Genomic DNA, 19,604 nt, shown 5'->3' with positions numbered 1-19,604 from the left:
ACTGTGGGCCTTTGCCACAGACCAGACCCAGCCAAGCAGCCCCAGCCTGTCCTATAACCAGGAATTCTCCATTTCCAGGTGTATGACTTTGCTCTCATCCTTTCTGAATTACGTAAGACTGCCACTGAACCATTATCCCAGCTTTTAGGGCACTCTGAATGTCAGCCTTGACCTTCATGTGTATTGACTGTTCCTCCCCATTAGCTCTCTCCTGCAAATCTGGTAGGCAAACCCTCTGTCACTTCCCTTATGTAACTGATAAAGGTGTTAAACAGGGGACCCAGGACAGACCCTTGCAAGAATTGTTCCATTATCAGTCTTCCTGTAGGGTGCATTTCAACCAGTATTCTGAGTCTGATCATGAAATTAGTTTTTTATTACCTATCTGATTGTCCACCAATCCAGACTGTAATATCCTACCTTGGACTAAAGTCACTGATGAACCTTGAGGTAAAAGAAATTGATGAGCACCTCAGCTTTATCTGTCTGCCACCACTGTCACCTACTCTACCCAGCACTGAGGCGATGTTTTCCTTATTCAGGCTTTTCTCTAGCTGCTTTTGATGTCTCTTCCAAATCACAACTGCAGTTGAGCTTTGACCTTCCCAACATCATCTCTACACACACAGGCAATGTTACTACATTCCTCCCCTGGATCTTGTACCTGCTTCCACTCCATGTATGCTGTCTTTTGGAGATGAAGCTTTGTTAAGAACTGTCTGCTTGTCAAGCCTAGTTCCTGATGCATCTCCTTGGCTTTCTAAAGATCAGGATGCACTAATACTGAGTATCTCAATATTCTCACATGCTTGGAGAATTCTGCCTTTAGAGAACTACCTGCTTCCTTGAGTTCCTTTACCCTTCAGAACAGCATTTCACAGGATCCCACCTCTGAATAAACTTAAGTGCGCTCGCCTAAAATCCAGAGTCTGCCCCTCTTCTTCCTCCAGCCATTCAGGATCTGCACAGCCATTATTTCAGCCACTATCAAGAATGCCATTGATTATTACATTCTACAAAAGCTTTTCCTTGTTAATAATAACAGCATAATCACAAATCACATGCATTTGCCTCACTAACAAGTCAAATAACTGATATGCACTTCTGGTATAAAGGATGCCAAAGTAAAGTCAGGGAATACAAACCAGATCATCAGGACAATCAGCATGTAGACCAGCAACTCGTAAGTAATTGCCTTCAGCAGTAAAATTATACCGAATATGCTCTGGCAAAACATGTTTGTCAATCTTGTTGGGAATGTGAGTTCCTATCAGAAATTCATTACATAAATCCAATATTCTGACGTTGAGGTCGACTGCCTTTTTACGCTGTAAGAAAAATAAAGCACAAAATGTTACCTTCAGACACAGTACAAGCAGAACTCAAAGTTTTTAAACCTTAGAGAACTCTTTCAAAAATGAAGCAGAAAGTACAACACTTAAGGTTATACCTATGGAATCAACAAAGTCATAATGCAGGGCAAGTCAATGAGATGAGATGTTTATAAAGCATTGAAATTTCAGAGAAAATGCCCATGTTTCTGCAGTAAGAAAATGCACACTGGAGTTCAAGTAGGATTTACATAAGCTTTGCCAGGTGTAACTGACTGCTATGTAAAACACTGAATAAAAAAAAAGAAGCATCTTAGAGAGAGAGATATCCTAAAATACATATAGAATTAAAGTTCTCTTTTTCCTATTTGCATTGTGCTGTTTTCTGGAGACTGTAAACTATTCACAGTATTTCAATCCTCCTCTTAGGAGTTTGTAATTTAGAGTTTTATCATCATCACAGTATTTCATATACTTAATCATGCAATATGTGAACTTCAGTGAACTTGCTCACATTAGTACAGCATTGTGTCAATTGTCTGTGGATTCATAGTTCAAAAAAACAAAGGCTGAGGGTACAGATACAACATAATTTGTAAAGTCCAAAGAACACATAATGTGATCTCTGTCCTCCTATTCCCACCCTTTCTCTTGAAAATATATCTTTCAGTTTTATTTCAAAAAGCAGAAATTCTTTGTAGGAGAAGTAAACTTCAACTTACAAAAGGGAAGGGTTTCTAAAGTCTTAAATGAGAATTGAAAAGAAATACCAAGCAGCAAGCAAGAAAAGTGGGATAGACAGGGGAGGAAGATAAAAACATGCAAAAAAAGTGTAATTATAATCGAAAGGAGATGAAGCATCATAGAACCAATAGTCAAATCTGACATAAACCCCAGAGCTGAAGTTTTGGGGTTTTTCTTTGGACAAAGTAACTGTAAAAATTATATTCTAGAACCATTTTTTAGGTCACAAAACACCATCAAACAGAATAACTCTATGGAATCGATCTGGTAGAAGAGCTTTTGTACAAATCTTTTGGGAGAGGATGATTCAAATAAACATGGAATTAACTTTATATATAACATGAACTATGAATAGATAGATTATTCATACCACAAAGCATGGTGTAAGCTGCTGGGTTTGGAAAATCCATCACTAACTAAAGTGCAAAGTACATACATGCAAAAAGTATGTAAAAGCTCCAATACAAGTAATCAGATCATGCCCAGATATTCAATTTTGAAAAAGATTCACGACTTCTGGTTATGTGAGCACCCCAGGAGTGCCTGGACACACACATGATCCCTTCTAACACATCCCATTTGATTACCCTGTCATTAAGGTGCATGGAGTGCTGCTTTTCCCTCTCTGTATTTATATTGTTCTGACAACTGGTAGCCATTTTAAATATCTGATGCAGACACCAAAGAAAGAAAATAGCATCTCAGGGCCTGCTTATAACTCCTCAGAACAGAAAGGAATGATGAGGACCAAACCAGGGAGAACAACCATCTAAAAACTGTCTTTAGAAGTGATTTAAAATATACAAAATTCATCACTTCTAAGGCAACAAATTTCTACACAGGACAAACGGACCCAGAATCACGTGATTTCATGTCCCATATGTTTCATCATCTGGTCTTTTGTAGACAAATTTCTGTTCATACATTGTAGCCAGAAATTACCTTTTCTTCATCCAAATGAATGCCACTGATCTCAAAATCAAACATAAAAAGTTCTGCCACTCGCCTAAAAATACAGTAAATCCCTGTTAAAACAGCCTCATTTGATAGTAAGCATAATTTCTTAACAGATTTTGCCTTTAGTAGTTATTTATGTTTTATGCCTTTCACAGAGAATAATGCCACAGTTATATGAATGTTTTTATTAGGGACAAAGATTTCCTATGTTTTAAATCCTTAACAATTTACTCGTGAGAAACAATTTGTCCTTTGTTTTTAGTTCAGTCATCTGCTTTGAAAATATCCTTCAAAGTAATTTCAGTACCTTAATCTAGATGTTCAACCAATTTGTGCAAATTACCATTCTAATTTCCTTTCACACTTCATTTATCCTAACATCAGAAAAATACCTTTCCAAATCTAACATCCTTGATCATGGTGGAAGAAGGAAATAACTTATACATTAAGCTTGTCTAACCATATCAGTGAATAAATAATTCAAAACTATAATTGCATAAACAGATAATAAAACCTATTACAGTAATCATAGAATAAGCTTTTAATAAATATACTACTAACCCAATTTTGAAAAATATAAATAAACTTCTATAAAGTGAAATCAAGTTATATAGTCTGTTCCCTAATTTTGTTCCTAAAAACATTTAGTTCTATACCACAGTACAGTATATAATTTGAATTTAAAAATATTATTGAATAAAATCTTAAGTTTCCATTTTTTTGTTCTTGCAAGATCTCAGTTATTCAGCATAAATATATCTTGTGCTCTACAGTCACAGACATTCTCCAAGATTATACAATTACAAACTTTCTAACTCCTCTGCAGGTAATTTGGTAGTGACTAATAGATTAATTACGGTGATGTGGATTGTTTTTCCAAAAGTTGCATTTATTAATGTAAGAAAACACAAAATATAAGGAACAATATATACCATCTAAGAATCTAAATCTACAAGTTTCTATTTATAATCTATAAAGATCTATAAGCATTAACAAGTACCTGGTTTCTGGATCTAAGGAACTCATTACAGTTTCATCAGCTAGCAGACGTCTCAGACTCTGACACAGTTCAACATCTGTATTTAATCTGAAAAGATACAGAGTAAAAGAACCATGCATTAGCAACAGACTAACATTTCAGTTGCTTGGTATTACTCATTCAAAGGCAGTTTTTAGTGAAACAACATTAAAAGCTAAGCACTGTATTTTCAAAATGCTTTCTGGTTCACAATCACAGTTAAAAACCAGAAAATTTCTATGGAGCATGTGTGGACAAACCAGTATGGAAACAGGTCTTGTGCATCTGACAGAAAAATACTTTGGGACGGTATTGTTTGGCAATATGAGCAAGTCTAACACTGACAGATTATTTTTTTACAAACTAAGATAAACCTGGTGAGAGCATAAAGGTGGGAGAATGGTTTTGTAATCCTTACTTTGAAAGGACTCCATTAAAGGAAAACCTATGTTCAAATTTGCCATCAGAAAAATGTGCTGTGACTGCCACTGGGATAGACTAAGAACTTACTACTCCCAGAACATTTCCACACACCAAGCACTGTCCCCATGCAGATAACAGTGTGTCCACCAGATTTGTTGGCATGTTATCCCACACTCCCAGGTGGGATACAGTGAGTAGTGAAACACATGCACACAACAGTTTACCTCAAGATAATATGTGAAGAATTTCTTCTTTCCACAAATTTATTATCTGAAGTGGTATTCAGCTATTAAAGTCACATTGTTATACATGGTGTGCTTAATCAAAGCGTGCTTAAACAAAATATTGAGAAATCCACTTTCAATCATTTTGTACATAAACTTTACAACCACTAGAGCATTGTCACAAGTCCTAGAAAAAATGTCACTTCAGCCTTTGATGGGCTTCAGTGAACAGGGAGTCAAACTGCAACTAAAATAGAAAAACCTTACATGAAATACTGTAGCAATATGAAACCCTTAAATATCTGTAACAGAAGACTGATACTTTGTACCCATATGCAAAGACTTTTTTTCATTGCTGCTTTCATAGATGGTCATCCAGTAATTTTTAAAGCTGCATATGGAAATAGGAAAGAAAAAAAAAAAAAAAAGAAAACATACTTCTCTACCACAGTACCGATGTTCCTGCAAGCTTCTTCGGCAGCCTCTCTGAATGCAAAATCAGGGTGGGCAACTTTTACAAAATCAGCCTGACACAGTAGAAGAAGAAAACAGTGAGGCAAAAAGACAAAAAAAAAATCCTGCTTTATAAATAAATTGCATTTAAGTAGTTCCATTTATATTATTTCTATAGTTCTATGCAATCCTTTTGTAGAAGTTGTTTTTTTCTGTCTAAAACATAAAGCTGATTGGAAAAAAATTGCCAACAATTATTAAATCACACAGTGGTTTTCTGTGTCTTTCCAATAAACACCATTAATTCACACATTTCTTAAAACATTTTAAGTAGTATGTATCTTAGAGTCCTTACAACACAGAGCTACTCCAACACACAAAAAATTTTTAAAACTAAATTTTCTAGTTAAAAGGAAAGCACACCATCAAATGTGCATAATTCCTAATAGGAAGAAACACTGATTTTTTTATAAATCTCCAAATACTTCAGGAGATTCATAAGTCTAGAAGGATGCTAAAAGGGGCTTGGGCTCTAGGGGCTACCAGGACTGTTGACATGAATTCCTGGTGGCTTTACCATTGAAATTATAGACTTAAAAGATTAGGAATATATTTAAAGTCTAGGAATATATTGAAGACATTAAGCACAATTTTACAGAAAGTACATGCAACAAGCTAACAGTATAAAGCTGATAGCATATATTGCAGTTTGATTGAAAAGGCAGCCTTAGACATGTTAAACACTTAAAATTTTTACTTCTTAGAATTCCTTTTTAAAGTTCTCTATAATACTAATAGAAAAGGTGATGAATGGCAGATATCAAAATTCCAAATAACAGATAAAAATCATCAAATAACTTCCAGACAGCTCTGTAAGCTGTGACTCTGTGAATACAAAAAGCCTGAATTTAGTACAAAGAACATACTTTTAACTCAGCAAACTGATACAAAACTATCACCATTGAATTCTGATACTAATGTTTCACTCAGTATTGATTGATTAGGCAGAATTAGGCATAGTCTACACGAAACGTAAGAACTAGTGACTTGACAGAGCTTGTAAATAACTTCAGAAGGAAAAAGTGCCTGGCACAAAAGATGTCTTAAATCTACAAAAGAATAAGAAACAAGACTGGAGAACTGAAAACACACAGAGACATTTAAATGTGAAAACACAAGAGTCCTCAAAAAACTCAGTGACCTGTTCACTAAGAACTGATTTCAGTATGAAGGTTGGTTCTGCTTCCTTCAACCAAAGAATGATGCTTTGGTGAAAGATATACTTTGGGCAAACTTCCAGGGAGCAACATGAAATGCTCTATTAAACATAAAATGTTTTGATGCAGAATATCAGACCAAGTACTCTGAATCTGTGGACCACAAAAACTACAATCTAAGAAATTGCTGCCTTTTTCTCATGTTAATTAAAAAGTGATACTGTTGAGTTTCACCTGCTGCCTTTAGTTTGAAAGTTCTTTGTGGACTTTCACCTACAAATGATCGTAACTTAAAACAAGTGCATTGCCACCACAACTTTAACTCTGAAATCATAATGTAAGTGATGCTGAAGAGCTTATGTATTAATATTGCAGCAGAAACACAAGTACGATTTTGATTTTGTTTTTCTTGTTGTGGCTTCTATACTATTTTTGCATCTGTCTTAAAAATAACTGGACAGTTTGACAGGATTTGTACTTAGCTATCATTTGGTAAAAGCCTTTGTAATTCACTTTCAATCAATTTAATTTTCTGCCTTAACATAAAACTTCATGGAGCTGCTCTGCTATTTACTGTAGTGCAGAAAATCATAAAATGGAACATGGTGTAAGCTCAGTCAGTTTAAAAGTATTGATGCAAAAATTAAAAAAGCAACATACCAAGTCTGCTACTCTGCACAGGCTATCTGAAAGCTGATCAAAGATCATTACAGTCTCTGGCCCAGGTGGTGTTGAACATGCCTTCTGGACAAGTTCTTCCGATTCTTGCAGTGCTTTATTTTGTGCTTCTTGAAATCCTTCAGGACAGTTCAGTTCTGGAACACCAAAGAGACCCTGTAGTGCAAAACACAGTGAAAACACATCATTATTGCCCTCTGATTTCTGCACCTTTGTTTCAAGACTGAATTATCACTACAGAATTTTACCAAAATGACCCTAGCTAGCATATTGTAACATTTCACTGGCCAGCAGAACCACATACCAAGAGATTGCAGGCAACAGGACAATTGTCTCAGGCTCACTAAATTAGCCCCCAATACTGGAAGCAGACCTTAAAGGAACAATCAACAACAACTGAAAATGTTTGTGGAATGAACAGGTTTATTCCTAAAGTTCCTATCAAGCCAGGCCCTGTCCCACAGGGCAAGGTAAACACACTTCTTTGTGCAGAGTAAATGCAGATGGCACTTGTGTTCTGCATTTGTGGAAGAGATTTAGAGACATTCTACCACTGATGAAACAAAATTACTAATGCGATCAGATAAAGAAGTTCCACAGTGCAGATCTACAAAAGGAAAAAGACTTCAAAGAATCAAAGAATCCCCTAAGTTGAAAGTGATGTCTAAAGATTTTTGGGTTTTATGTATTCTTCATGTATTTGTAGACTTTGTAGACTGTTAATACATAGTCACAACTTCTAGTACTTTTCCAGCTCCTTTTCTCACAGTTAACAAACTCCTATTGATGCATTCTTGAAATTCTGTTTAGTCTTGCCCGTTAGTTTAGCAAGGACACTTTATCTTGCACCGTATATCATAGACATAACAAAATTTAGAGCTAGAAGATTGGGGAGGGTAGAGGGGCTCCAATGGGGCTGAACTCAGGGGAGAAATCATCTAATCCAACTGCTTTTCTAACTGGATATATTGATAGGTACACTAACCAACTAACCTTGTAAAAATTGTAGGACTACTGTATCACATATACCTATCACCATGTTGTGCACCTTGAATACTTTCAATTAAAGATATGCTTTTATATTATAATTTTAACACTGTTTGGAAAAGTTTTGTGCTTCATTGCACGTGACAGAAGGGGCCCAAAAGGATCAGTGAAGTCCAGTTCCTGGCCCTGCACTGGACTGTCCCCAGAGTCACACCACGGGCCTGAGTGCATTGACCAAACACTTCTTGAGCTCTGTCAGGCTTGGTGCTGTGATCACTTACCTGGGGAGCTGTTCCACTGCTCAAACACCCTCTGAGTGAAAAACCTTATCCTAATAATTCCTTATTTTCACTTGAGTTAAAGCAACATCTCTTCAAGCAATACACTCCCTTTGCAACTGCCCAACTACAATATGAGCATCTCCTCACCTCCTGCCTACAGCATCAAACAGTGAAAGGTATGTGACTTCACATCACATCTACCCCTTCCCAAATTCAATCTCAATATCTAAAAATCACAATCTGGATTTTCAAATCTGCAGTCCAGTCAGTTTATAACCCACTTTCTGCAAACTCTTTGTATTACAGCAGTCAGCTGCAGGTTTGCATATAGCTTGCTAGTATTTATCCAAATAAAACAAGAAGGTACAAATTGACAGCTCATCTGTACAAATAGATATTCCAAAGCAAAAGCAAACCTTCATGTATGCATCTGGAACACTTTGCATTGCTTTTTCCTACTTTGTTCTTGTCACTGTTGCTAAAAATCACCTTTTTCTGCTAAAGAAAGAATACCTTTCCTAACACCATGTTCCCAAATTTATTATTTGGGAACAGGACCTGGACTGAAGTGAATACTGAAAAAGGCATTTTTATTTCTATAGATGTATGTACACAAACATAAATACACTTGTATCACAGCACTCATGAGTAATGTTTGCTGTGTAAGACATGCAAGATTGCTCCTTCACTCAGATCCTCAGCCAGAGGATGCAGTGTCCTGCAATATCCCTGACAGATTCGAGGTCTTTCTGCTGCCCTACATCATCACCCACCCTCCCAAGTGAGCTCTTCCTGCGTATCTAGTGCTCTGTGACCAGAATGTATCTCCTCTTACAAATAAATTAGCCATGGAACTCCTCTTACACATGGTATCAAGTTTAACATAAAAATTTTTAAATTACAAAAGATAAAAAAGATGAGGCCTGGTGCAGTTTTCTCTGTTCTTTAATGGCATTGGCTGCATGGCTGAAGCACTTCTGCACTGGCTTGGTCTCAGCATATACATCCCACCTAGAACAGCCTCTTTGTGAGCCTGAAATACACACCTCTATTCCAAAAGAACTGTGGGCCAAGTGAATAATATGGAACACATTTCCTAGATCAGCCAAATGGACAATATTTACATGGATTATTTCCTGAAGCAAGACTTAAACCAGTGCATGCAGAGTCATGAGGACCTGAAGAAAGGTTTCCCAAGCAAGTGCCAGATTATCAACAGAGGTCAGATTTGTCCTCTCTAAAACCCAAAGTTCAACAGCTCCAGCAGGCTGGGCACACCATGGCAGGAACAGCTGAGTCAGCAGGCAAACACCTGGATTTTGCAGCTGCACCTATTCTGTGTGCGCTGTGCCAATGTTGCCCTCTCCGGGAGCCTGCTGATTCCCTGAACGCACACTAACAAACGTCCCTGACTCACCCTAAAAAGAAACGCACCAGAAAACCCAACTGTCACCATATCAGCCAAGAAATCCCCCCCAAACACACTTTTTATTATTATTTTTTTCTGCTGCAGGCAGAACGTCAAGAATAACGCCCAGGAAGAGGATGCGAGCAGCGTGGCCGCCCCGAAGCACTGTCCGAGGGCAGCGGCACCAACACCTGCCTGCCGGCACAGCCAGGGCAGGGAGGCAGCGACAGGCAATGGAAGGGGCAATATCGCTTTATGGACACACGGCACCTCTGCGGCTCAGAGCGTTCCCACGCACAAAGCCACCACTGTCAAACGCTTCTGCTTCCAAAATCCACAACGTTTGGGTTTGCTAGAACCAATATAAACTCTTATTTAAAAAATTACACACAAGACAAGGCTTGCCCCCAAAAAAAGGTCCCTTAAAACGGTTCAGGCAAAGAGAGCGAAGCACGAGGCTGGCCTCCCGCCGCAGCAGGCCCGGCCCTCCCGCCCCGCCGCTCACCGTGTCCCTGCCCGCCGCGCCGCCGCGCAGCGGCTGCTGCTGCTGCTGCCTCGCGTCGAAGGCGGTGCCCACGGGGCACCAGCTGGTGCTGACGGCCCGGCCGCCCTGCCCCGCCGCCCGGCCCCGCAGCGCCCGGCCCAGCGCCGCGGGCAGCGCCCGCCGGCAGCCGCCCAGCATGGCACTGCACGGCACAGCGCGGGGGAGCGGAGCGCAGCGCAGCGGGCCCGGCACAGCCGCGGCCTCCGCGCGTCCGCGCCGAGGGGAGGAGCGGCAGCAAGAGGCGGAGCGAGGCGGAGTTCCGGGCTCCGGAACACCTCAGTGCCCGGCTCTCAGCCCTGCCCCGGCTCTCAGCACTGCCCCGGCTCTCAGCACTGCACGGCCTGCCCCGCTTCCCGCCGGGCAGCTCTATCCCGGCTCTCAGCACTGTCCCGCTTCCTGGCCCACAGCGCCCGACCCGGCCGCACCGGGGCCTCTGCCTTGCTGATACCTGTCCTACACATTCTCTAGTTAAACCTAAGGCCCTTTTAAAGCAGTTTTTCGGTCTGGATGTTTCCGTGATACAAACTTGCGGCATGTGGCTTACGGGAAAGAGCTTCGTCTTGCTGAAAGATTGCCAGAGCCCTTTCCTCCGCCTGAGTGCCCTTCTATCTCCCTCGGTGTCATTTGAGAAGTGCAGCTGTTCCTCCTGAATTAAGCACCGTGCCCTTTCCGTACTGCGGGAACATGCCCACATTCCCCTGGTACCCTGAGGTGTAGTGGGAAGCCAGGCCTTACGCTCCCAACGCTGCATTTCCACTATTTTCCTTTCTTTTTTTTTTCTTTTCTTTTTTTCTTTTTTTTTTTTTTTAATATATTTTTGAGTTTTAGAAGAAAAGGAAGAAAAAGAAAATTTGGGGGAAAAATGTCAGATTTAATGTTTAATGGCAGAGGAAATATCTCTTGATAAGTTAGTTCTCTGGCATGGCTGGTTCAGTGTTGATTAAGTGTTATCTTTAATCTGGGATAATGTGTTTTGCACCTGCTGATTCTGAAGTACAGCAGCTTTAGGCTGTGTTTTTGCACAGCCCACATCAGAGAATTCACATGGCACTTCCTCCTATCATTCCATTCTGTTTCATTTCAGACCTGTGACTGTACAGAGAGTAAAGAACCATATTTAAAAGCTGCAAATGAAACAATGAAACTTGCTTGGGCCACACAACAAGCAGCTTCTGTAGAGGTATCAAACTGCACTAATTTCAACTTTAAAAACTATTTTAAAGTGTTTGGATGCAAACTAACCAAGTTTCAAGTCCATCTACACATGTCACACTGGGAGATATAAACTGGCTTGGAAGTAACTGTTGCTTCTTGTTTATACAAAATGTCCCACACTACATAATTCTGAAACTTTTGTCTTTTATTTCATCCTGCTTTGTTTTAAAATTTGTTCCTCAGAACTGGGGTACACACCCCTGTGAATGCCTACAGTAAGTCACCAAGCCACTAATGTGTTAAGCATACTACACGCCCAGCGCTGTAGATTCTGAAGAGTTGTCCTCTGTGCAGAAGCTGTTCCTGACACCAACCATTTCCTGCTGAATCCAGTAGAAATTGTCCAGCAGCTTTCATAGGGAGGGCGGAAGGGCACAGGCACGCAGCACTCAGGGATAACGTGGAGTTACAGGACGGGCAGCAGCGGTGGCTCCAGTGGGTCAGCGGTGCCAAACAGGAGGAACCCAGAGAAGGTGGTGTCATCATCCCCATCTGCATACAGCCCGTTGAAAGCCTCTCCTTGGTGGGCCTGCAGCCACACCTCGTCTCCTCCCTGCAGCTCCAGGATGGCGGCTCCCGAGGCCTGGTCCTCTCCGCTCTGGTACCTGTCCACCGTGTGCAGCATCTTGATGCCGTTCTTCACCAGAGCTACCCGCACGTTCCTTGAGTAGACGGTGATGTGGTAGGTGAAGTAGTAAACACCGGGGTGTCTGCAGGTGAACTTGCCAGTGGCTGAGTTGAAGTCATTCAGGCTGTTATACAGCACCTTGTCAAACTTGATCGGGCGATTCGGAGGGGGAAACTTGGTGTTGGCTGTAAGGCCAACGCTGAAAGCGCTCCTTGGCAGGACACCTGGGGCACCTACATTGCCCTTGTCTCCTCTGTCTCCTTTCAAGCCTCTTTCCCCCTGAACTCCTGGATTACCCTGTGGCCCTATACCTCCAGTATTACCTTTAGGACCTGGATTGCCAATCGGGCCAATCGGCCCTGGGAAACCGACTCTTCCAGGATGGCCAATTTCACCCTTTGTCCCTTTTGGCCCTATGGGTCCAATGTCTCCTTTTAGCCCCTTTGGTCCTTGCAGTCCCAGCTCTCCCTTCTGACCTTTGTAACCCACTGATCCTGTAAATCCTTTTGGTCCCAGTTTCCCAGGTGGTCCTCTTTCTCCTTTATCTCCTTTGTTCCCCTTCTCTTCAACAGTGCCATTGGTCCCTAGAGGAGAAAAAAAGAAAAAAAAAAAAAAAGAAAAAAGAAAAAAAAAAAAGAAACAAAAATTAATAAAAACGGAACAAAACAACTCCACAAATTTCTTGTGATCCTCCACTGCAAGGTACAAATTGAGTTTCATCATGAGGAGACCTATGTGCAGGTGTGCCTCTCCACTGTGCTCAGTGTACACAGAGTTTGTCATACATTTAAGTGCAGGATGAGCATAATGTCTGAAGAGCCTGTTATTTTGTTAGAAAACAGGTACTCCGACTGGCAGTGGCAAGAATCAGCTCTAAGAAAGGAAGGTGTCTATGGGCTGATGATAACATTGACAGCTCACATCATCTCATACAAAAGCAGCATCTGTCCACACTTTTGTATAGTCTTTGGTGTACAAAATGGGTGAGAGGGTTCACAATTTAATCAGAGGAAGAAGAAGGGAGTTTATTTACAACACCCTGAACTTGCTTACCACAGGTTTCTATAATTCCTACATGATGTTTCTATAATTTCTATGTATAATTTCTACTTTTCTTGGGTTACATAGATGGCTACTGTGGCGCAACTAAAGGGGTTTTGTCCTGGTTACATGCCACCCTACGCTTTATTTATCTTTCATCCACCATTGATCTGAAGATCAAAGCCTTCAAAGCTGCTCTGGTTGCTGCACAAGGTTTTGAAGGTGAAGATCTCATGATGTGAAAGGCACTTTAGCAGTTGATACACAAAGGACTCCATAGAGAACATAGGCTCAATGCATCAGGAAAAGAAGCTGATCAATTCTGCTGAGCAGCCTTTGGCTTCTTATGCTAGGAACAATGCTTTTTGTACAGTTTGTTGTTCTCAATTGAGAAATGAGAGAATTTAAAATAGATAAGACTGTATGATGAATTCACAAACACAAGGGCAGCAGTTCATAGACAAATTTTAAATTGAAACACTTCTCTGACCTCGTTCACCTTTCTCTCCATTGACTCCATCTTTTCCCCGACTGCCAGGAACTCCTGGTTCACCTAGCACAGAAATAAAAGCACAGATTTTCATTAAACAAATTATCAGAAAATTTGAGAGTCCGTCTTTAATCCTTCCTCTTCAAGCCTGGCCAAACAGTAATGTAAAGCATATCCTTATTCCTGACTTTTGGTGTCTGCCACTGCTGGTGCTTTTATCTTATGGAGAGATTGACAATGAGCAGAGAAACTCTGCTTGAGGATGGTGCTTTTTGGGTGAAGACCAAGAATTCCATTATCAAATAACTGCATACATCCTGAATGTAGCAAAAGAAGAAAAACAGAGTAGACAGTTTGGTTGTACTCATAATCCAGGAGTAGCTCTTCAGTCATATGGACCAGAGAATAGTTCTTTAGCAGTTTCCTGCACATTGGGCATATCCCAGCATCTGCTAAAATTTCATTGACTTGGTAAGGAACAGAATTAATTCTCATGTATTAAACCACAAAGATGTATCTACATAAAGAATAGTACATTCACCCCAGTTTGTTCAAAGAATAATCAGTATAGTCTTCATAACAGATGAGTTTATGAAAAAAATTGGGGAGTTTATCAGAATCCAGTGGTATTATGATAACTCATTGGAGTTGAGAAAGGTCTTTAGAAAACAAATGAAAATAAGAAAGCTTTAGGTTTTCTATTTTTCAGACCTTTCTGGAACCCTGCATACAGAAAAAGAGGGAAATTAAATGTGCGTGCCTATTAAGATGCTAATGGAAATCCTTGTTTCTTACTATATTTTAAAAGGTGATGAAGTGTTATATGTCCATATGCCTGCATATTTATCACTTTGTGCAAACCTGGCCCTGATATTCCAGCATGGATACAAGGGCCATCATTAACCTAAGGCTTAAGGTATTATGGGGTGATTAGCCTGAGGATGCTGAGATTATCTCTGGCTTTGATATCTCACAAAAATCTCTATTATAGCCTGCTGGAGTAGACATAAATCCTACATTGCTGTTCAGTAGTCTCAATTTCTGAACTTATTCTAGTGACTCTTGAGTTACAGCAAGTAGGCATACACAGAATCAAGTCCTACAAACGTATAAGTTAGATAAGAAAGAGAAATTTTCTTACCACTACATACTTCCTGCTACACTAAACAAGGTATCAGTTGTTGCTTTTTTTGTTTAGTGGGCTTGAAGCACTTTGCAGAAATGTAATTTCAATCTTAGAGAAGTAGGAGTAGGTTTGCAGGCTTTAAAATTTTCAAATAGACTTGAAAATATTCCCATAACAAAAGGTAAAGCCTTTCTTTTGTTTTTATCCCATGAACCTGACATCTCCATAGCCTTTGCTGTCTTGCTTTCATTATTAAGCCTTTATTTATATTTCCTTCTTAAAACAGGTAAATGCCAAATGTCTGAAATGTTTTCTGAAGACTAGGCAGAATAATCCCATTCATGCAGAGTAACTATAAACAAATTTGGGAATGAATATCCTTGCATTTGATATATGAAATCATTCAGTCTGATTGTAGTACATGCATCTCCCTTGTCTCCTTTTGACCCGTCACGTCCATCCCGACCAGGTACGCCATTGTGCCCAGGATTGCCAGGGATGCCAGGATACCCTTGGGTGCAGATGCCCTGGTTTTGTGTTTCTGCTGTGCTGACTACAATTGCCAGCAGTACAATCCAGCTTTTCATTCTTTAGGTAGGTTATATGGCTTTGGCTGAAAGGTTTAAGGAAAAAAATACATCTGCCTATGTCTACCTTACAAAGGAATGCAGGGTGCTGGAGGGAGAAAAATAAGGAAATGGGTTTTCATCATGTCTATTCTTTTATTTATAAATCTCTATATTGCATTAAATACAGTCCTGGAGACTACCAAGTGCTATTTTAAATAATTATTTAATAGAGATATCAGTTACAGCATCATTCTACATTTAAGATATTAGCTTTACACAATTCTCCTTTCCACACTTCTCCCTGCACCTACTTGTGACTTTTTATCTCCCAGGGGATGGTGCCATGGGAGGTGAGCTAAGGCCATAAATCCCCCTAATTCAGCACAAAGCAATCACTTTTTAATTTAATTTTGTTTTTTATTGTTATTCAGTCGAATTAGTGTCCAGCTGGGTTAATAAGTTGAATGACCTCAGAGGAGGGTTAGAGCTGGAGCAGAGTGAGATGAGGGCAAAGGTGTGAGGGACCAAGTAAGTTTTTTGGCAAAAACAAGTCTCTAGCTGGGCACTGCAAATTCATGTAACTTTGCTACTAAAAGTTCAGCTTATATTTATCTTTTCACTAGAGAGTCTTTCCTACATAATGTCTTTTAATATAGGCCCATTGAAATACATTAAGACTTAATCCTGGACACAGCTGGTTTAATTGAGTGCAATCGTTGAGAAGAGATTAGACTGAGGAATAAAAAGCAAATAGCAACAAAATTAATACATGTTTTATTTGGAATTAATATCTATAAATGTCTAATGCACAGAAGCTTCAGTTATATAGGTTAAGTACTTAAACAGGTAAAAGTGATTATTAGTATGAGTAAATTTTACAATTGGCTTTGGAATTGGTTCTTTTATTAATGAGGAGTATTTTTTTTTTGGGCAATATTGACTAGCATTAACTAAAAATTGATGTCTTCTCTTTAATCTCTTCACCACAATTTCTCACCCTCATGAAACAATGCACATGAGTACCATGTAGAGAGACAGCAGTGTGTCCTCAATAAGAATAATTATACCCTTGATCTAATTTATAGAGTGAGACTTTAGCTTTGGGACATGTTCCTTAATATTTTTATTCTGTGTTCAGAAAAGTTCCCCATTTTGGAACCATTATTAGAAATGATTTATGGTGTCTTTGCCAGTGGATTTACTCAGAGATGTTTGATCACCAACCAGAAAAATTCCATTTTGTCCGCTGCTGCTGGTTAGCACTAAAGAAAGGGGAAGACAGATAAAACATTTGCTCCTCCTGAGGTATATAAATACTTGCTGCCCTAATCAAAGGACTCCAGAAGAGTGGAAAAGGAAGAAGTGCTCTGTATGATGCTGTTAGGGTATGATGCATCCCATCAGAGAAGTCTGACAGTCCTTGTCCCCTTACAGAGAACCCCATTCCCAGTTGTCTAGGGAAGCCTTTCTTGCCTAAAGAATACACAGTGTTGTCCCCATACACAGACTCCTAACCTCAACCTGACATCAATATCACCATCACATATATAGGACCTTTGTTCTTACCTTGTTCACTTAGTACTTGTAGTGTTCTTGGGCATCTTTAAACAGAGTATAAAAGCTTCATGCAAAGGAATGCACACTCTGCTATGTGCCTTCAGGACAAGCACTTGTTTGGTCACTAAATTCTCAAAGGTCAGTGAATTAATTTTGAGAGCTGTTCAATAATTAAAACAGAGGTTTAAAGTGGAATCTTTATATTTATTCCAATATTAAGTTGAAGTGTTCTGTACTTTGCCTTTTGTCACTGTTAGATGAAAGAGAAATGTTAAAATGGATCAATAAGGCTTTGATTCCCCTGTTCCTTTGTACAAATACATCACACAAATGTTAGCCTCCAACAGCTTGCTTGATTTGTGTGATAGAAGGCATGTCATACTATTATTGTACTGCTAAAATATGTAATGAAGTTCATTTTGAATCAGGTAATTTACAATGGATTTGGAGACAAAGACTATGGAAATTAAAACTAAAAACTAAATGCTGAGAATGTGGTATTACAATTACTAGGAGATTATGGAAAAGAGGTAACAAGGTTGAATTAAAGTAAGTAAATAGAACTACAAGGTTTTTCATGTGTAATAACAGGCTCCTTATCTAGCTGTTTGAGCAATAGTCAAAGCTATTGGGCTACTAAATTATATTACTGGTATATAATTTGAAAAAGCCATAATTCAGTTCTTAACTATGTCTTCTTAAAACAACTGAAACTGCTGCTAAGGACTAGTGGAAGTCAACTGAGCTTATCATCAACTCCTGAATGCTGATCATCAGCAGCGAAGGATAAAACCCAGAGTAACGCGAGTTAATGTGTTAGAGGAAGTGGCCTTAATTCACCCTCGTTGGTTCAAGTGACTGCAAACAACGTCTGAGGGTGTCACCACACTGCAAAGATGTGATACGTGAGTTCTGCACGTATCAAAGTTTTGGGTAAGATCTTCACCACCACCCTGTGGCGACACCAAAGTACTGCAAGAGTTGAGTTGCCCTGGCTTGAACCTGGGACATCGTGTCCGCCGCGCTCTGCGGAAAAGGAAGGACCACGTGCAGCAATTCTCTGCTATGCTTGATGAACTTCTGTAGCCAAATTAACCTCACTGCTATGCTGAGAAGAAACGAGAGCCACAATGAACAATTCTTTTCTCTTTACCCATTAAGCACCATCTGAAATTTTCTAAGCCTTCTCAGCCTCCTTTCTCAATTAAAAGTTTGAGCCATTAAAAACCAGCCCATCCTGCCACTTAGAATTAACGTCATTCATTAATTACCTATACCTTGATGGACTCTGCAGTTTGTCTGGTTTGATGCATTTTTAACAGACAACCAAGAAAGCTGCTGTAGAAACAGCCTTAAAGACAAATGTTTCCTTCAGCTGCTTTTTAGTGCCTTGTCTCATCACAGAATAACGATTTGAAAATAATTACATGGGAGCAAGAGTTCATCATTTGCTCTTAAAAAACATTGCATCTGAAAGGCAGGAGATGAAGGGGTTTTCAGATTGATTGCTGTGCTAATTACCTTTGTTAGGAGATGAGTATGACAGCAATTACCATGATGGTTAATTAGATACACCTCACATTATTAGCAGAGAAGTTTCTAGTCACTTTTTCACTAAGTCAGTATCTCTAAAGTCTGGGTGTGCTTATAGGAAGGAGTCATGGTGCACCTGGGGCTCCTCCTTTCCTCTTAAGCAGTTTCAGATTTCCTGAAAAAAAATCCCGGGGAGAAAGAGTTGATGAATCCTATATCACCTTGTGTTTGGAGAGAAAATCAGCCCTTGAAGAGCAGTGGCACCCCTTCCTCTGCTGACCTCTCCCCTCTCAGATCTACCCTTCTGAACTTCACTGACATGACTCCAGTGATGTGGATGGACACCTTCCAACCTCTGCTTGTCCACAGAGTGGCTTGGCTGCCACTGCAGGTCCCCCACTCTGGATGCTTACAACATTAAAATGACTCTGATAAATGTTGTCCAGGCGTCCATCACACACACACACACACACACACCCAAGGTGCACAACAGAAATGTAGGATGTAATGATGTAAACAGAGGGAAGGTGTGATGGATGTGGTGCAACCTGCTGTAGGTGCCTGCAGAGACATTTGGGGGTGCCACATAGAGTCTTATAAAGGAGAGTATGTGTAAATACATGTATATACACACACGCCTGCTTTTTAAAACCAGAGCTTAAAAAGCTAATAGTGGCAGAAGGTGAGTTCTCAGCCCCAGGCACCGGACAAGTTCTGACTGCAGTGAATTAAACAGAGACTTAAGATGACCTAAAAAAATGTTGTGCTGATAGTTTATACTGTTTTGTCATATTCTCATAATTACATGTCCTCTAGATAGAGTAACTAGATTTTGTAAAGCATTTAGAAACACATTTATTTGTGTAGGAGTATTTGTGTGCTTCCCTTACAAGCTACATGGTGTGCTGTTTTTCTCTGTTGAGTTTTTAATTTCTCCTTTGATTCTGGAATATGAAAAGGCCCAAGTCCTTGTCTCTGTTACCAAGCAGAGATCATTATGCAGCCTTTGGAAAAAACCTAAACAAACAACAACAACAAAAATCTAAGACAAGCAGTGCTATTTCTGTGCAAACTAAAAGCTCCATCTGATAGATCAGTTCTCAAGGAACTTAAAAGCTGGTAGTACAGAACAGCCTACAGAATTTAGCCTGACTGCCCAAGCATGAAATAAAATGCACAA

The 19,604-nt window shown here is 39.8% G+C and overlaps 2 protein-coding genes across 2 annotated transcripts in view; both read right to left on the bottom strand.

Annotated features, from left to right (window-relative positions):
- MIPEP (mitochondrial intermediate peptidase) overlaps nt 1–10,466 on the bottom strand; it is a 64,491-nt gene extending 54,025 nt beyond the window's left edge. Inside the window, exons 1-6 of the mRNA XM_079321074.1 lie at nt 10,227–10,466; nt 7,028–7,201; nt 5,136–5,224; nt 4,033–4,119; nt 3,018–3,081; nt 1,146–1,328 (exon numbers count right to left, since the gene is read on the bottom strand). Of these exons, the coding sequence (XP_079177200.1) occupies nt 1,146–1,328; nt 3,018–3,081; nt 4,033–4,119; nt 5,136–5,224; nt 7,028–7,201; nt 10,227–10,403 (774 nt within the window). The 5' untranslated portion in view covers nt 10,404–10,466. The remainder of the gene's footprint in view (nt 1–1,145; nt 1,329–3,017; nt 3,082–4,032; nt 4,120–5,135; nt 5,225–7,027; nt 7,202–10,226) is intronic.
- Nucleotides 10,467–11,830: 1,364 nt separating this feature from the next.
- Nucleotides 11,831–17,260, bottom strand: LOC306809558 (uncharacterized protein). Its single transcript, XM_079321196.1, has 4 exons — nt 16,901–17,260; nt 15,187–15,378; nt 13,640–13,702; nt 11,831–12,692 (listed from the first exon to the last, which is right to left on the bottom strand). Exons 2-4 carry the CDS (start codon nt 15,350–15,352, stop codon nt 11,887–11,889), a joined length of 1,035 nt encoding a protein of 344 aa, XP_079177322.1. The 5' UTR covers nt 15,353–15,378; nt 16,901–17,260; the 3' UTR covers nt 11,831–11,886.
- Nucleotides 17,261–19,604: the final 2,344 nt, after the last annotated feature.

This window comes from Erithacus rubecula, assembly GCF_903797595.1.
Source record: "Erithacus rubecula genome assembly, chromosome: 1".
Lineage (NCBI taxonomy): Eukaryota > Metazoa > Chordata > Aves > Passeriformes > Muscicapidae > Erithacus > Erithacus rubecula.
Note: the sequence above shows the minus strand (reverse complement) of the source record. Positions and strands in the feature narration are given on the sequence as shown.